The sequence below is a fragment of the Palaemon carinicauda genome, chromosome 27, assembly GCF_036898095.1.
Source record: "Palaemon carinicauda isolate YSFRI2023 chromosome 27, ASM3689809v2, whole genome shotgun sequence".
Lineage (NCBI taxonomy): Eukaryota > Metazoa > Arthropoda > Malacostraca > Decapoda > Palaemonidae > Palaemon > Palaemon carinicauda.
The window spans coordinates 83,956,493-83,975,336 of NC_090751.1; the positions used below are offsets into that span (position 1 = coordinate 83,956,493).

General features: G+C 41.1%; 1 protein-coding gene across 2 annotated transcripts in view; it reads right to left on the reverse strand.

Moving 5' to 3' along the window:
* The window catches only part of LOC137620779 (uncharacterized), a 650,311-nt gene that overhangs the window by 596,560 nt on the left and 34,907 nt on the right, over window positions 1-18,844 (reverse strand). The window contains exons 5-7 of one of the 2 annotated variants that reach the window (XM_068351207.1): window positions 18,454-18,732; window positions 14,803-14,900; window positions 6,252-6,471 (exon numbers count right to left, since the gene is read on the reverse strand). In XM_068351207.1, the coding sequence (XP_068207308.1) occupies window positions 6,252-6,471; window positions 14,803-14,900; window positions 18,454-18,732 (597 nt within the window). Of the gene's footprint in view, window positions 1-6,251; window positions 6,472-14,802; window positions 14,901-18,453; window positions 18,739-18,844 lie in introns of both variants that reach the window. The other variant, XM_068351206.1, reaches the window with a different exon arrangement.

Sequence of the window (18,844 nt, forward strand, 5' to 3'; positions counted from 1 at the left end):
GCCAGGGCACCAGTAACCTGTTGAGATACTGCCACTACAGGGTCCTTTGACTGGCTAGACAGTAAATACATTAGATCATTTTCTCTGGTTACGGCTCATTTTCCCTTTGCCTACACATACAATAAATAGTCTGGCATATTCTTTCCACATTTTCCTCTGTCCTCATACACCTGACAACATTTGAGATTACCAAACAATAAATCTTTGCTCAAAGGGTTAACTACCGCACTGTAGCTGTTCAGTGGCTACTTTCTTCTTGATAAAGGTAGAAGAGACTCTTTAGCTATGGTAAGCAGCTCTTTTAGAAGAAGGACACTCCAAAATCAAACCCTTGTTCTCTAGTATTGGGTGGTGCCAGAGCCTCTGTACCATGGTCTTCTAGTGTCTTTTGCTTGAGGATACCTTAGGCACACTATTCTATCTTATTTCTCTTTCTCTTGTTTTTTTTTATAGTTTATGTAGTAGAGATTTTTCTTTTAATGTTGTTAATGTTCTTACAGTATCTTATTTTAATTGTTCATTACTTCTCTCAATGTTTATTTATTTCCTTACTTCCTTTCCTCACTTAGATATTTTCCTTGTTGGAGCCCTTGGGCTTATAGCATCAAGCTTTTCCAACTTGAGTTGTAGCTTAGCAGGTAATAATAGTAATAATAATAATGATAATGGTAAAGTGCTAGTACTGCACAGAGAGTAAAAGAGTTAAGGTTTGAGCATAGGCGGGACAAGTTTGCGAGCTAAGGCAAAACAAAATGGTGTGTAAAAATCAGTGAATGCTGACAAGGTGGCATATGGGTACTGCCCAACTATTTCCTACGCATTGTGAGCTAGTGTCGTTAGTACAGTACTTTTCTACAAAAAATGGGAATATGGAGGGAAATTTTGCTGGTAAACTGAGATATAATGCTCGTATACAGATTTGAATCTTCATGCTCGTTTACCAATTTGTATTTTCTTGCTCGTACTGTATACCAATTTGCTCACAGTCGAAGTTACTCATAAACCACGATACTACTCAATATGTAAATTAAGCATAAGAAATTAAAAAAAAAAACTTATTTCCTTTGACCTGAGACCAGATAGTATCTCAAACTTTGATATCTATTTGTACAATGTCTAAATTGCTGCTTCAATATTGCATATTGACACATCTGTTCCCATTAACTGTTGTCTTTTCAGATGTTAAGGTGTGTAATGACAAGAAAACTTCCATCATATCTGGCAACAGGCTTATTTTGCCTTTGACAAATGTCTGTATGGAAGCAAGGAATCTTAAGGGGCATGACTCAGCCCCATTTAAACAATGTTATTTTGGGGTTATTTTAAACTTGATCTACTTTTCTGTTTCTTAACTGATTTTCATCATCTAAAAACCATTTTAAAGATAATTTTCTTTAAATATTACAGAACAGTTTTTTCTTATAATTTTTGAGTTTCTTATATGTATATTTTTCCAAACCTATTGTAAATAATAGTAAAGATTGCTATCTTCTAAGTTTTCCTAATTTTCCAAAAACCTTCTAAAACATTTTAGAGCATAATATTTCCTATCTTTTTATATTTGAATGACAAATATTGGTCAATAAACAAAAAGGAAGTTTCAATTTTTCTTTGATAATTCAAATTTTTGAGAAATTGGCAGTCAATTTTTTTTTTTAATTTGTCTAGAAGAGGTCTATCTTTTGTGGTTGGTGTCATGGAAGCCCCTACCCCATAGATTTATTCCTGACAACACTATGAATTGAAATTTTTCATTGTCTTTAATTCTTATTTGAGGATATTTGGTTGTTATTTTTGGAAAACCAAAACACAACACTTATAACGCTAAACATTTCACAGCATATGTAACTTGGTGTTTATAGAAGTTATGCATCTTTGAGCGAATTATAACTAACTACTAGGGATCATAAGGACATAATTATCATATTACATGGTTATTTACAAAGCATTGATGAGCCCCTTCCCTCAAATCTAGAAATTTATACATTTCATGTATGAGTAAGGTGCTGCTAGCTCAACATATTCTAGTTAGCATACCTTCTTTAGTCTTATCTATTTATTGTCTCTGACACTTTGTGCATCTTTGAAGATAACCATAACATAAAAATTATAAATATATGAACAAGCACGCAAAGAATATGATGAATATACAGTAACTGGAAGATACTATGGACGAGGTTGTGTCCATGAAAAATCTTGTAACCCAAAGGAATTTTATAAGCTTCGAAATATCTAGCATTGCTTTCCAAGCCACTGGCAACTTGGGAACTATGAACAGTCTGTTGTAAAACCGTGGAAAAATATTGGTCTCCTCTCCTATTGCCTTCTTGTCTATTAGACTTCCTACTTCTTCCTGACTATTGGAGAATCTGCTAAAAAGTAAGTCAATAACTTCCTTTGGTACCTGAAGAACACAAAATTCCACATCTAGTCCAAAAGCGAAAAAAAATTTCCCCACTACGGGTAGAGTCACTGTTTAGATTTAGTAATCACTTTACTCTTTGTGACTAATTTTCAGCCTCTAGTCATACAAAAAAGATGTTTTTATGGTCTTCATTCATCTTGGGTTTTGACTTTCCTGCTAGACAAGGGAGGATCTTTAACTGATTCATCTGTGTTCTGGATTTACTGAGAGGAGCATCTGAAGCCTAAGCAAAGAGGTCAAATTGTCCCTTGTTCAAGACCTGCAACAAAATAGGCATCAATCCGACTGGATCCTGCAGAGGACCAAATGGGAGAGTAATAAAGACTTATCTAAGGAAGAACATACCAGTTCTGTTCACATGAATATCAAGTTACAGAAAATACTGACTGCTTCACTAGTTGCATAATCTAACATACGGTCTAAGTTCTTGAGGAAAGATAACGCTTCCTACATTCTTGTTTTTATTGAAGGATTTTGCTCCAAGATCATTACAATGAGATTATAAATAACTCCTAATGAGGAAGCAACAAAAGGATGAACCACTATTACTCTTCCCCAGCCTCCTGAGAGGTTAACCATTTCCTTGGGTGACCAGGAAATCCTACCCGTGGCCACAGCACTTCTTTTGGAATGATAAATGAAACAAGAAAAATTGGGATCTTCCACAGGAAAAATAGTTAAGAAAAAGGAATCTCCCTTGGCTCTTTTGGGCTTCATAGCCAGTGATAAAAAGGAAAAGGTAGGTTTGTAAAGAGATGATTTACAGTGTGTCCTATTTTTCTGCACTCTCATTTAACTTTATCACATAGTACCTTGGTTTATGAGGTACTTTGAATACCAGCTTGGTAAATATTCACTGTATCGGTCTGCAAGCAAAAATTTTGTGCCGTATGGGCATTTTTTTTTTTTTTGATGAATACTAATGAGATTAACACAAAATCAGTCAAGTGGTGCCCAGCCACCCATGCAGTGCTCACATAATTTTTACCATATTTTCACGCCATTTAAAGAAAATGCAAAAGAAGTCCTCTCTAGATAGTTTCAGTGTCAAAATTAAACATAAGTGTAAAAAAAGACAACAAAGTGTCTATAAAGTGAAATTACGATTCAGTTAGTGATAGAGAACGTCATTCAAGAGAGAGAGAGCTCTCAATACTGTATTTTACTACAACTGCTCAGTGAGGGAGATTCTCCCTATAAGTAGGGATGCCCTCTTCCTACTCCTCTTTTGTCTCCCTCAAGCCTGCCATGACTCTCCTCAAAATTAAGTGCAGGTTAATTTGTTAATATCCATTTTTTTTTTAGAATTATTGATTCTTAATTGATCCTGATGTTAGGTGTTATAAACTGTTCAATAATCACCATTACAAAACCTTTAAAAATGAGCATATATGTGTATCTCGTGAGCAGACAGAATGCCTAATGACATAATGCCTAAGGACATAATGCCTAAGGACAAAATGCCTAATTCCTCAACATGGACAAAATGCCTAACAGACATAATGCCTAATGGACAAAATGCCTAATGGCCTAATGGCCAAAACATCTAAAAAGGTATAAAAAAAGTGACTCAAGAATAGAGGAATAAAAACTTGTAACAAATGTTTTTTTTTAAGCAATTACTCTTTAAAAACGTATTACAGACTAAAATCTTAGTTTTCTTTAAAAAAAAAATAATAACAATGTATATAAATTTATCTAATCATGAATAGGTTATTTACCAGAATTGAAGAAAATTCAATAATTATAGGCCATAGCCCTTACATAGGATAAACCTTCATCATTATTGTAAGTTGCATGAATTTTTTTTTGATCTGTTCATTTACTCGAATATATTTCTTATTAACTTTTTCACCAGTTGCACCTAACAATAAACTCGGTACTTGCTTCTTCAGTTTTGATTTTTTTTACAAGCTTAGAGAGAGTTGGGTGAGTAATTGAAACTTTCTTGTTAAAAGCATGGTGCCATCCTTCTAGAGAGTTCATAGTTCTTGGCAAATTTGATTCTATTCTATGGTACACATTCCACATTTGAACATCGAAGGTTGGGCGTCTTCGTCGACATGTCTGAACTATTCTGAGCCATGTAATGTCAAAATATTCAAATAATTCACTCAGAATTTCGTCAGTTTCATGGTCGATTGAAGTAACAAATTCTGTGAAAAGATCAGCCACATCCTCTGGAAGAGCAAACGCAAAGGCTTGTATTTGTTTAATTATGAAAGCATTGTCATTATTTGTGTACCAGCGCTGGAGACCAAGATTTTGTATATTGCACCAAAGACATTGACTGAAATGAAAGACACAGCCATTGATTGAAGTATTTGGAAAACATTTCTTTAAACTTTTTATTGCTGCTTGTTCATAATCAAGAGTCACAGACTCTGGGAAGATCTCTACTAATCTCGATTAATTTATTCAAAATTGCTAAATAAGATAATTTTGCCTGGAAGGCATTTTGTCAATTAGGCATTTTGTATATTAGGCATTTTGTCCATTAGGTATTATGTCTGTTAGGCCTTTTGTCCGTGTTGAGGAATTAGGCATTTTGCCCATAGGCATTCTGTCCTTAGGCATTATGTCATTAGGCATTCTGTCCTACTACCGTGTATCTATGGATTTGTGGAAAGTATCAAGTGAATTTCATTTATTTATTGGAAAAATGGTATTAGAGTACAAATATTTTAGGTTGCGAGCTTGTTCCCAGAACATATTAAACTCGTAAACCAAGGTACTACTGCATAAGTGAATATTCCAGCCTTTGTGTTCATAGCTATTAGGTGTTTATACAACTTGTAAATGCTTTCCTTTATCAACATAAGAGTAATGAGAGCCAGAAGGTTTCTGGCTGCTGCAGCAACTCCTGCCAGAGCCCCTTCCTGGAGAAGAAGAGTGCTTTGTTGGCACTAAGAAGTCTAATATCATACATATTAGATTTATTTCAGTTTTATTGTCAAAAAGATCTCACTTCAAAGAGTATAAGCACTACGAATTTTAAGTAATGATTATCTAAATAATCTAAGAAAACTTTGCAAATCAACAACCATATATTTACTTCTGTTATAACTGGGTAGTTTTTTCTGTCGTCTTTTTCAACTTATACTATTCATTTTACGGCCAGTGTTTAGTTCAGGTTATTAACTAAGTTAACTGGACCATTGAAATAAATACTCAAGTCACAAACAATTCTAACCATTGTGCAACTGAAATTTTCTTTGCAAGTCTTTTTCTTCTGTGTTTCTTAAGTCTTAGATGATTCAAGAATCAGATTTATACTTTCCCTTCTGCTCAGATACTATTTTTCTGAAACTCCATAATGAATGAATAAATAAATAATTTTTTTTTTTTTTTTTGAGTTACCAATTTCAATCTTTAATGTTCTGTAACCTGCTACTTCTGGAAAACTCTAGGAAACAATCATTACAAAAAGATTTGTTAAATTCTAAATCCAAAAAGCACTAATTACCTTACCCAAATGTCTAAATACTACTGTACCTGCAATTAACTTCCCATAACAATTGCCTGGTTGTTAGGAGAACAATAGCTGCTAAACTGAGTGACTGGCTATGAATGCTGAGGCATACAGAATCACAGAAGAATACTCCAAACGCATCAATTTATAGTATACAATTAACAATTTCTTACAGAAAGGTTCAACATAAAATACATAGGTACTTACAATACTATCCTTTTTAGCTAAAGTACAGAAAAAAATATATTAAAAAAGTTTTACAAGTCCTGAAAAAACTATGAAAATATTAAGTAAGAGTATTTCCAAGATCAGTACATATATTTGAAAAATACCATACATTTACATTTCACCTACCTGCACTTGAGAAGAATTTACTAATGACAAATGAGTGACTGGTTCTTTGCTCCTTACGACAAATTCTGGCCCAATTATTAGAGGTAAATCTGATTTACCTTTAATAACATCTAAGGATTTGCTAGCAAATCTATATAGCCGTGAGGGAGTGCGTACAACCATTCTTCTTTTGGGGGGCACTTCCTCATTTTGATTGTGATTTAAATCAACTCCAGCATTGCTGTAAAGAAAAGAAATGTTCAGACAAAGTTCGTGTTTCACTTATAAAAATCATTGTTTTTACATACTCTATAAAAGCATGAAGGGTTAACAAAAACACATCTACTGTATTAAGAATGAACATTTCATTTTCAATGGATGAGATACCTAAGAAGTAGAAGTAGAAGTATATATCCAATTCTCTTGCTATCATCCCCCTTTCAATACCTTCCATTTCAGATTAATAAATCTGTGCCCATTCTAGTATGGAAGAGGGAGAGATCTCAACAGAAGGAAACAAATTGCATCTAAAAAAAAAAGAATAATTTTTCTAGATCATATATTTTTCTACGAGTAAAAACCATGAACATTTCTTAAGTAAATAGGAAAGTGACTCAAGTGAAGGGTAGCTCTTTAACAAGGATGACACACAGGGTAATAAAACATTGTACCAGAGCTAAATATCGTCAATCCAATCACATATGTATAAGAACACTACATTCAGGTTATACAACATTGTCAGTATGTCATGGTATAACCAAAAAACTTGTTGAATAACCAAAGTAGAAAGTGTTAAACATCTTCATAAAGGGAAGTTAAAACAAGAGTTATGATACAGATATCCGCCTGAACAGGTCATAGAGTTCAATGAGTAAATCAATGGAGGCCTGGCATGGAAGACTTTTTTTCCTCTGAAGGCAAGGTGGCAGCCTTAAAGGATGATGCATGAGGATCTCTAGATTCAGGTGGCTGCAACAGTTGTGGTTTATAGAGATTCTGTAAATATCACAAATTTTAAGTAATTTGTAATTTTCCTAACAGGACTTACCTCAAACTACTTTCTTAGGAGAATCTGGGATCTCCTCCCATCCGACCAGAATTTTGTGTAGTTTACCCTACTCCCGTTTTCTATGCGGGGCATTCTCTGGCGGAGTGATACGCGCCTAGAGACAACCCGGGGTCAGAGAACATGCTTGCTCAGGTCTCGCTCTCCATTAAGTTTTGTCAGTTAGGTTTCTATTAAGTCCTGTAAGGCACTTGGGGTAGGATGGGCGGGCCATAACCCGAAAGTAGTTCGAGGTAAGTACTGTTAGGAAAAATACAAATTACTTAAAATTTGTGATTTGTTCCAACACGAAGTACTTACCTCGAACTACTTTCTTAGGAGACTTATACCTTAGGAGGTGGGAGTGTACCACAGGACCAAGAGACCGTGATGAGGAGAGAAAAAGGGGGAACCTAGATAGGAGGCTAGGTTCTGCTGACCCACCAAGAGAAAACATGAGAAATAGGGAAAACTACCTATAAAACTATTTTAGTGTCTAAGTAACTCACCTCTGTAAAAATCCTCGGAGACGTATCCATTCACTGACGATGTATGCCCTGGTAGTTAAATGGTTTAGTGTCATTTCAGAAGGGTAATAAGGGAACAGGGGGGGTTAGGAAGGAACCTGTGTCTCTTGGACTTACTGCCCGTGGCTACCCTAGGGCTACACCTTTAAATCTTTTGAAGCGCTGAAATGACATGACCGAGAGAAAATCTGTCCAAGGACCTCCTCGAGCATTCCTTCAAGTAGTGAGCTGTGAAGGTTGACTGATTGGCCCAAGTACCCGCCTGCAGGATTTGGCCAACTGCCATGTTCTTTTCAAAGGCCAACAAAGTACTCAGACCTCTGATGTCGTAGGGTCTAGGCTTACCCGGAATACGAATCCCTGCACTACTGTAGGGTCTCATGATCACTTGCCGTAGCCAGAAGGAGATCGTGTTTTGGAGACTGGTTTCTTCACTAATTCTGAAGAAACGAACAGACTCTTGATTTCGGGTCTAAGCCTGGCTGTCCTCTCAAAGTACTTCCGTACTGCTCTGACAGGGCACAGCCTTAAGTCCTTCGGGTTGTCTGAACGTGGGATTGCCGGCACCGAGAAGCCTTCAAACTTGGGGTCCCAGACTACTGGGTTCTGGGTCTTGGCCACGAAGGATGGTACGAACTTGAAGGTACCTTCACGCCAGCCCTTCGAGTGTGACACCTCGTATGAAAGTCCATGAAGCTCCCCTAACCATTTTGCCGATGCCAGTGCTAACAGAAAAACTGTCTTGAGGGTGAGCTCCTTGTCTAAGATGTCCTTTAGGGGTTCGAAGGGAGGTTCTGACAACATCTTCAGGACCCTAGCCACATCCCACAGGGGCACTCTAACCGCTTGAGGGGGGCCTGATTGCTCGAAGCTCTTGATGAGCATCGAGATGTGTCTGGGGGAACCTAGGTCGATGCCCTTCAGGAGGAAGACTTGTCCTAGGGTGGCTTGGACTCCTTTAATGGCTGGGATGGACATCTTTACCTCGTGCCTGAGATAGACTAAGAAGTCAGCTATCTCAACGGCTTGATGTTCTTTGCGACGCACCACTTCGTGAAGGTCGCCCATTCAGCCTGGTACACAGCGGCTGACGACCGTCTCAGGTAACCCGACATCCTCGTTGCGGTCTTCGCCGAATACCCTTCCTTCCTCAGAAGGCGCTCGATAACCTCCACGCGTGAAGGCAGAGGGACCAAGGATTTTCGTGGTACCTTTGAAAGTGTGGCTGCTGGAGAAGGTCTGACCTGTCCGGAAGGGGCCAAGGTGGAAGGCGCGCCAGTTCGTTTAGATACGCGACCCACTCTCTCTCCGGCCACCAGGGCGCTACCAAAGTCATCCACAGGTTGTCCGCTCTCATCACCCTGTTGAGGACTTGTCTGAGCATTCCGAAGAGAGGGAAGGCGTAAACATCGAAGTTGTCCTAAGGATGCTGGAAGGCATCCTCAAACACCGCTCCTGGATCTGGCACAGGAGAACAAAACACGGGGAGCTGTGCGTTCAGCCTCGTGGCGAAGAGGTCTATTACTGGCGAGCCCCACTTCTGAATCAGAGTCTTGGCCACTTCTGGGTGCAAGGACCACTCAGACCCCACCACTTGACCCATTCTGCTGAGGCCGTCGGCCAGGCCGTTCCTCTTCCCTGGAATGAACCTGGCCGAGATCTTAATCTGCTCCCTTTCGGCCCATTCCAGGAACTCCAACTTGAGGCCGCACAACTCCCTCGATTTTAGTCTTCCTTGTTTCTTTATGTAGGCCACCACCGTGGCGTTGTCGCACATCAGTGCCAAGGTGTTAACCCAGAGCTTCTGAACAAACTCTAGGCATGCCCTTTCCACTGCCATCATTTCCAGTAAGTTGATGTGTAGGTTCTTCTCCTCGGTTCCCCATCTTCCTCTCGCTGTGCTGTCGAGTAGATGAGCACCCCAACCCTCCTTTGATGCGTCCGTGAACAGGAGCATCTCCGGAGGATCGGCCTCGAAGGGCACCTCCTTGAGGGTGTTACGGGGACATCTGGACCACCTTGTGCGGGGAGTCACTCTGGTTCCAGTCCTCCTTCAGGTTCCACTGTACTCCCTTGAGTTTGAGTCTCCCCTGTGGGACTAGCTTCTCTAATGACACGAGGTGACCTATCAGTCTCTGCCAATCCTTGACTCTCCTGGGCTGACCCGAAAGGAAGGGCCGTAGGTTCTGGCTCAGGTTGTCCAGTCTCTCCGCGGAAGGGAATGCTCTCGCCAACCGGGAGTTCAGGACCATCCCGAGGTAGGTCATCCTGGGGGAGGGTATCAATTGGGACTCCTCCAGGTTGATGGTGATACCCAGGACGTTGCAGAACTGCAAGAGCTTCACGCCTTGCCTCCTCAGTGCTTCCCCTGAGGCTGAAAGCAACAACCAGTCGTCCAGGTACCGAATCAGGCGGATGCCCTGTTCGTCCCCCAGGCTGAGACCGTCGCGAAGATCCTCGTGAAGACCTGAGGGGCTGTGGACAGACCGAAGCAGAGGGTCTTCAACTGTAACGTTTGGGTACCCGATTTTACCCTTAGGTACTTCCTGCTGGAGGGGTGAACAGGGACCTGGAAGTATGCGTCCTTGAGGTCTATGGACATCATGAAGTCTCCTTCCCTCAAGGCCGCTAGGAACGACTTCGGAATGTCCATCTTGAAGTCGGTCTTGTACACGAACCTGTTGAGGGTTGAGAGGTCTATGACCGGTCTCCAGCCCCCTGTCGCTTTCTCCACCAGGAAGAGTCTTCTGTAGAACCCTGGACCTCGGTTCTTGACTGGTTCCATTGCCCCTTTCGCCAGCATAGCAGAGACCTCTTTTTGCAGGGCCGTCCTTCTCAAGGGGTCCTTCGGTGCCAACCATTCCACCTGTAGATCTGATATCAGGTGGGGGGGTCCACCAGGAAGGGCAACCTGTACCCTTCTTTCAGGACTGTCACGGTCCACGGGTCCGATCCGTGGTCCCGCCATGCTTGCCAAAAATCTTTGAGGCATCCCCCCACCTGAGGCTTCGGCAGGAGTAGGGGGCCTCTCTCCCTATCTCCTTCGAGAGGCGCGGCCCGAACGACTTCTTCTGGCGGCTGGTTAGGAGGGCTTGAATGCTGACTGTGCAACTGACGTTCCCCTACGGGAGGGCTGCGAAGGTTGCTGCCAGGATGTAGTAGGGGCGTCTCTCTTGGGCTGGTTAGGTGAGGCGCGAGGAGGGAGAGGGACGTCAGAAGGAGCTCTTCTGAGGGTGGGTCTTCTTGCTGAAGGGGGCCTGGGTTCCCCCACATCCTTTAGTTTCCTCACCCTCTCCACCGCCTCTTCTGCTTCCTTGAGGGGGAAAACTGACTTGTCCCACAGTGGAAAGCTCCTCAGGGACCTCACTTCCCTGTCAGGGAGCCTCCTTATAAGCCTCCTGAGCACTGTGTCCCTTTTCCTCAGTATCCAGTTGGCGGTTTGTGTTATAGACTGATGGGAAAGGAACTTCAGGGCCTTACCTCCCAAGCTAATCAGCTCCTTCAGCAAGGCCTGATTTTCCGGGATTGCGAGGTCATGCGAGGAATGGAACCCTACCAGCGTGGAGGCCAACCAATCCAGCCACAATGACACGTGAATCAAGTCCCTGGACAGCTCCTCCATCATGGCAGTCTCCGCAGGGGAGAAACAAACCGGGGCCGTGGTAGCCCTCTCCTCTGCTGCACCCTGTCCCAAGATGGCAACTGCTGGTTCCACTAGGCAGGCCCCCGCAGGGTGTCCTTCCGGGAGGTAGAACCGGGACTGCATCTTCAGGCCCTGGAGAAGTCTAAATGCGCTTCACATCTTTTGCTAAAGGGAAGGCTAGCGAGGGCGTCTGTTATACAGGCGCATCCACCAACCTGTTGAGGCTCAAGAGCCAGACCTCGTCAGTAGAGGGCTCCGGTTCGTCCAGCCTATGGTGCCGTCAGATGAGGCCTATCACCCTCCTGTATGCAGAAACCTCTGCTGGCGAACCATCTTCCCCGTCCTCTACCTTCTCCATTGGGCGTCCCAGTTCTCGTGACGAAGGACCTCCGACGGGGGGGAGCCACACAAGGAGGAGGCATACTCCTTGAGTGGTCCAGTCCCTTCGCTTCAGGCAGTAGGACAGGCATCGCCGCTGGAACAGAGGCCTCCGTCCTGGATCTATCTCTTCTTCCGGCGGACCATGGATCTGCGGGCTTGCCCGTTGAGGAAAGGTGTTTCTCTCGTTCTGGACGACTCATCGAAGATCTTGAGGCTGGGACGCGGCTGCCAGACCGAAGGGGCAACTCTCCCCGCTGAGCAGGTGGAGTCGGAACCTTTGCAGACTTATGCCTGTCCCTTGGTGCCTGATGAGACGAATCCCTCCGTCGGTCATACTTCCTTTCGTCGACAAAACATACCGGTGAGCAGGGCCTGGGACGCCATCCCGAGGTGCCTGCAACTGCTGCAGACCCCAGGAGTTGGCTACGGGGAATGGAGACTCGCACCCATTCTTCCTCCGGTGAAAGACATCTCCTGAACTTCCTCCTGGGGGATCTGGAACGTCTACTCACGTGGCGGGATCTTGAATGGGAGCGCGAGCGAGATCGTCTCCTGCGGGACCTATCTCGCCATCTCCTACGGTCTCTCGGGGCTCCGTCTTCCGACGAGTAGGAGTACGCCTCGACCGAGGAGCCTGAAGACCTGTAGGACCTCGTTGGAGGGCCTGAATCTTGCCGCGTTGCTGGTGGTTCTGCATGGGGTTCGGCCGGCGACGAAGGCTCCATGAAGTCCGCCGGGAACGTAGTTGAAGGTGTTGGAGGGGAGCGGGGGAACTCCTCGTTGGGGAACCAGGTCTCAAACTCCTCTTCCATCCTCAGGGGCGATCTGAAGGGCATCTTCGGAGGTGCCCACACAAGGGTGTCTGATGGCGGCGAGTCATCCTTCTCGGCGATACCGTCGGCTGCTGACGCACTTGAAAAATCTGTCCAAGAGGCGGGAGAAGAGACTGATGCCGTTTTACCCCACATCGAACCGTCCGACGAGACTTGACCTGCTTTCACCAGGGCTCCATCCCCCGGATACACACCCGGCACCCCCTCAGGCCCCCCACTTGCCTGGACCGAAGACACAACCCCACTGTCAGGTAAATTAGACTCCTGGGGAAGGGCCACAGGCCGCTTCCCCGCAACAGACTTACCTCGACCCCTACCCTGGGTAGGAGAAGATGGCAGAGAGACTCTGTCCGACGGGACGCCGGGCGAAGAGACGCTGGACTTCCTAGGGGACCATCGAGAGACCTTCTTTTTCTTAGTGCCGTATCGCACCCACTGCACTTCATTCCAGGACTCGCACTCCGGACACATGGCTGTAGGGGAACACACACTGCCCCTACACGATGAACACAAGGAGTGCGGGTCAACTTCGGGCTTAGAGAGGAAAGCGCCACACGATTTGCCGGCCACAGGCCCAGGGCAACGACGGGGATGCTCCATAACGCACAAGTAATACTGTACACCGCGAGACACAGGAACACAGAGGGAAAGGATAGGAAGGCACACAAAGGGACAACGTGGGGACCGCGTGAGACACAAAGGGGTCGGGGACACAAAGGGTCGCACTGGGTTAAGAGTGAGCGTCGGGGTGTTAACGCCGACGCGACCAAAAACTTACTGGAGAGCGAGACCTGAGCAAGCATGCTCGCTGACCCCAGGTCGTCTCTGAGCGCGTATCACTCCGCCAGAAAATGCCCCACATAGAAAATGGGAGTAGGGAAAACTACACAAAATTCTGGTCGAATGGAAGGAGATCCAAGATACTCCTAAGAAAGTAGTTCGAGGTAAGTACTTCGTGTTGGAACAAAGTTGTTTTAAAATATGAGGCTAGTTCAAAGAAGTAATTCCCATTAAGGGACCAATCACAAACCAAAAATATATAGATAATTTTCTAGGATCCAATCTTAGATGAAAGCCACAATTTGCGTTTCTGATATCCATTACCATCAAAATGGTACAAAATGACAACCCCACTCTGATTTAATGGGTATTAAAGAAGAAAGTGTTTGTAAGATAACTGCTTCAGTGATTTTATGAAGAGATTCATAAATGGAAAATCCTGAATGTGGGCTATCCACTTTGATCTGCTAGTACTCTGAGGCTATGACCTTGAGTTCTCTGTTGATAATTTAGAAAGACCTTATGAAGATCGGGAACAAAAAGGAATAGCTACATTAAATAATGTCAGGGGTCAAGTTCCAATTATGTTATGTTGTACAATCATAATAGCTGCTATGTTACAGAAAATATGATTTTATAACACATTCATACCAAGAGAATTGTTTTGGCACAAAGTAAATAAGCAAGTACTACTAGTGTCCAGCAAACAAACCCTTTGCAGTAGTACTAGAGAGATGAATTCGTACACTAATAGAACATAAGTGAAAAAGAAGTGGTCTGAAAAGGAAGATGCCTGCTGTTATGATGCCACCGCAAAAGTTGCTTCCTTTCTTGAGAGATACGGATGTAAATATGCAGTTTTTGACTAGCCACATAAAAAATTTAATTTGGGAGACTAGTTTGTTTATTGATCATGTGGTAAAGCAATCAGTCTGCCAATAATTGGTGTGTTTTTGTACACCATAGTGAGCTGAAGCTATTTGCATATACAGTACACCCTGCACTTATGTCCCCAACATATTATCCTTTTGATATACTGTATGGTATTCTACACATCACTTTTATGTATTACAGAAAATATTTTGATATGCGGATTTTACCTCTCCAATAACTGAACCTCTCCTCAGTCTAGTGCAATTTTGAGAACAATTTTGCTTTATAAGCAGATTACTGTATATCTATAATGGATCTTCAACACTCCAACCACAGAGAAAATATCAGTTAAACATCTCAAATGTTAATGATCAATGAAAGATATATATTCAAGTTTGTTGGGACATATAACATGATTAATGCAAATCTACATAACATATTAAATCAACAAAAAAGTCAAACAAAAGGTATTACAATAAAACAAACTTACTGTAGATTATCCACCGATACTGCTCGTGACCTTGGAGGCTTTTTTGGAGGAACTCTCTTCTGGAAATCATGTACACCTAAAGGTTCAAAACCTTGTCCCTGTAAATTCAGTAACAAATTAATTCAAAGAGCAACTCCATACTTGATATTTATCTAATTTTATGCCCCATTTTAGTGTTATTAGGGACTTACATAAAACCTTTATAAATGTCCATCAAACCCTTTTACCCCAAATTACATACTGACAGGGTCTAGCAACCACTTTATATCATATGTACATACATATACCTAGGCACTTCCCCCAATTTGGGGGTAGCCGACATCAAACAAATGAAACAGAAAAGGGGACCTCTCCTCTCTACATTCCTCCAGCCTGACAAGGGACTCGACCGAGTTCGGCTGGTACTGCTAGGGGTGCCACAGCCCACCCTCCCCGTTATCCACCACAGATGAAGCTTCATAACGCTGAATCCCCTACTGCTCCTACCTCCGCGGTCTTCCAAGGCACCGGAGGAAGCAGCAGAGCCTACTGGAACTGTGTCACAATCGCTCGCCATTTATTCCTATTTCCAGCATGCTCTCTTGCCCCTCTCACATCTATCCTCCTATCACCCAGAGCTTCCTTCACTCCATCCATCCACCCAAACCTTGGCCTTCCTCTTGTACTTCTCCCATCAACTCTTGCATTCATCACCCTCTTTAGCAGACAGCCATTTTCCATTTTCTCACGGCGTCAATGATCTTAGATGTCAGGATGCCTGAAAACTTTAAATCAATCAATCCATTCTCTCAACATGGCCAAACCACCTCAAAACATTCATATCCACTCTAGCTGCTAACTCATTTCTTACACCCGTTCTCACCCTTACTACTTAGTTCCTAACCCTATCTACTCGAGATACACCAGTCATACTCCTTAGACATTTCATCTCAAACACATTCAATTTCTGTCTTTCCGTCATTTTCATTCCCCACAACTCCGATCCATACATCACAGTTGGTACAATCACCTTCTCATACAGAACTCTTCACATTCAAGCCCAACCCTCTATTTTTTACTACTCCCTTAACTGTCCCCAACACTTTGCATCCTTCATTCACTCTCTGACGTACATCTGCTTCCACTCCACCATTTGCTGCAACAACAGACCCCGAGTACTTAAACTGATCCACCTCAAGTAACTCTCCATTCAACATGACATTCAACCTCGCACCACCCTCCCTTCTCGTACATCACATAACCTTACTCTAAACCACATTAACTCTCAACTTCCTTCTCTCTCCCACCCTTCCAAATTCTGTCACTAATCGGCTAAGCTTCTCTTCCGTATCTGCAATCAGTACAGTATAATCCACAAACAACAACTGATTTACCTCCCATTCATGGTCATTCTCGTCTACCAATTTCAATCCTCGTCCAAATAGCATATGTACCAAATGTAAACAAAACCACTGAAACTACACAAATTTTTGCCATTTTACACAAATCAGTAAATTATTAGTGCCATAATGGTTAATTTCTTTAAAGACACTAATATGGTTATGAATTATTTACTAAGCAAAACAATTACGTAGTTGCAATGTCTGTGCATAGTACTCCTCTATTTCTCTATATTCTAGTAGCCTCACAAATAACTTAAATAAATATCTGCTACAATAAGAGGAGTTACTGGGTATGAAAGGATACTTTCAGATAAAATAAGAGGAGTTACTGGGTATGAAAGGATACTCTCTGATAAAATAAGAGGAGTTACTTGGAATTTATAGCAAATTTACTATTAAGAGACACATTCGGTCTGTTCCTTCTACAAATAAAAAAAATAAAATTGGCTTATTGAGAAAGTCTTTTAATATTTTCAGTGATGAATCTATTCTGAAGTGTTTTTTTTTTTTTTTTTTTGCCTTGTTTTAAGTATTGTTCTCCTATGTGATCATCAGCTGCTGAATCTCATCTTATTTGTTAGACAAGAACTTACGGTTTATTAAATTTCTTATTCCTGACCTAGCTATCAACCTGTCCCCGACGTTCAGAAGGTTCTTTATGCATGTTATATAAGATTTTCCATAACTCTGACTATCCTTTGCATTCAGATCTTCCCACATAGTACCTTCCTGTTCATAATACTAGGTATGCAGTTAATTCTAATAGTCATGCCTTCTCCATCATAAGGCTTAATACTGTAATACATAGTAATCTAGAAGTTTTATTCCAGCTATGACAGATTGTGGAATGATCTTTCTAATTAAGCAGTTGAATCAGTAGGACTTTAAAAGTTTAAACTAGCAGCAAATGTTTTTAAGTTGAACAGGTTGACATGTCCCTCTTTATAGTTTATATATATGAATGATCTAAAAGTTATTATTGTTCTTGAAATATCTTACATTAATTGTTCATTATTTTTTTTGTAACTTATTTATTTCTTTATATGCCTTCCTCACTGGGCTATTTGTTTCCCGTTGGAGCAAAAAGGCCTATAGCAACATGCTTTCCCAACTAGGATTGTGGCTTAGCTAGCAATAAGAATAATGATAATCAGATAAAATAATAGGAGTTACTGGGAAATGAAAAGATATTATCTAATACAATGTGATGGTTATTTCTTTGCTCTTCTCCTAAATTATAGGCAACCAGACATTAATAACTTAAACATTTTGTGGTTCTTGTGATCATGTGGAGGCTATAGATATATGCTGCGATAATAAAAATATTGAAACCAATGCAGAAGTAATAACCCTTACTTAATATAAAACTCGATGATGATGGTGAGAGTTGAAACTAGGTCTATTCTCCTAATAATTCAAAAGAATTAATACAGACAAGGAGCATGGATGATAAATGTTCAAGAATGTCTTTGAAGTATATTTGTAAAGAAAGAAAAGAGAGTAAAGAAAGCAAAGAAAACTTTGAACTCAGTATAAACAATATATATATATATATATATATATATATATATATATATATATATATATATATATATATATATATCTATCTATCTATCTATCTATCTATCTATCTATATATATATATATATATATATATATATATATATATATATATATATATATATATATATATATATATGTATGTATGTATAATGTTTGTGCATGTGTGTATATACATATGTATATATATAAAATTGGAGGATGTAATATCTTACACAAATCTGTCACATGTTCATGGTATAGTTTAATGATTTATCCCTGTACTAACTTGTCAAGTATTTACTAGATTAACCAAATCCAAAATATTAAATTTCAACTTGCTATGTGAGAAGTACAGTATTAGTTTACTTCAGATTTATATAACTGTAGCACAATATTATAATATCGTGGATCTAAAAAATTTGCTACTCAATAATATTCCTACACAGACAGAGAATGAAAACCCCTGAAAAAAAAGGATAAGATATTCAATCTATAAAATATAAATTATAGGCATCATACATGAAAAGAGATTCATACCTTTACTGGTTATAACTGTACAAAATTGTTCATGACAAATTAAACATAAAACACGTTCAAGTGATCTGAAGATAACTCAAATATCATGGCTTTGAAATCCTAGATGAATAAACAAATGAAATGTGGAGATTACTATACAGTACAGTTTACGCCAATTCTTTGGAAGGGGAAAATTCAAAGTCCAACAAACCTTGACAACACCAGCCACAGTTGCGCTTCTGCTTACAGTCACCAATGTGCGTGACTCCGGGCATGGAGCATTGACAGTTGTTGACCTTATCTCCTGTGATCCATGGTATGGTACAGGTCTTTGGGGTGATATTTCTTCAATTGGATTCATGCCTCTCCCAAAATATGATAATCGTCTTCCTTCACAGCCATTTGGGTACAGGTTTTCCTTCAGAGTAAGCGAATCAACTGACCGGAAATGCAACTTTGATTTCAATAGACTTTGGTGGCAATCATAATCCTGTAACTATCAATTGATTTCATTAAAGTAGAACCATACAATTTTATATTAAAAGAAGAAAGGAATCAATAAAACTTCAAGATTCAAAACTTAGATGCACAAAATAATATAA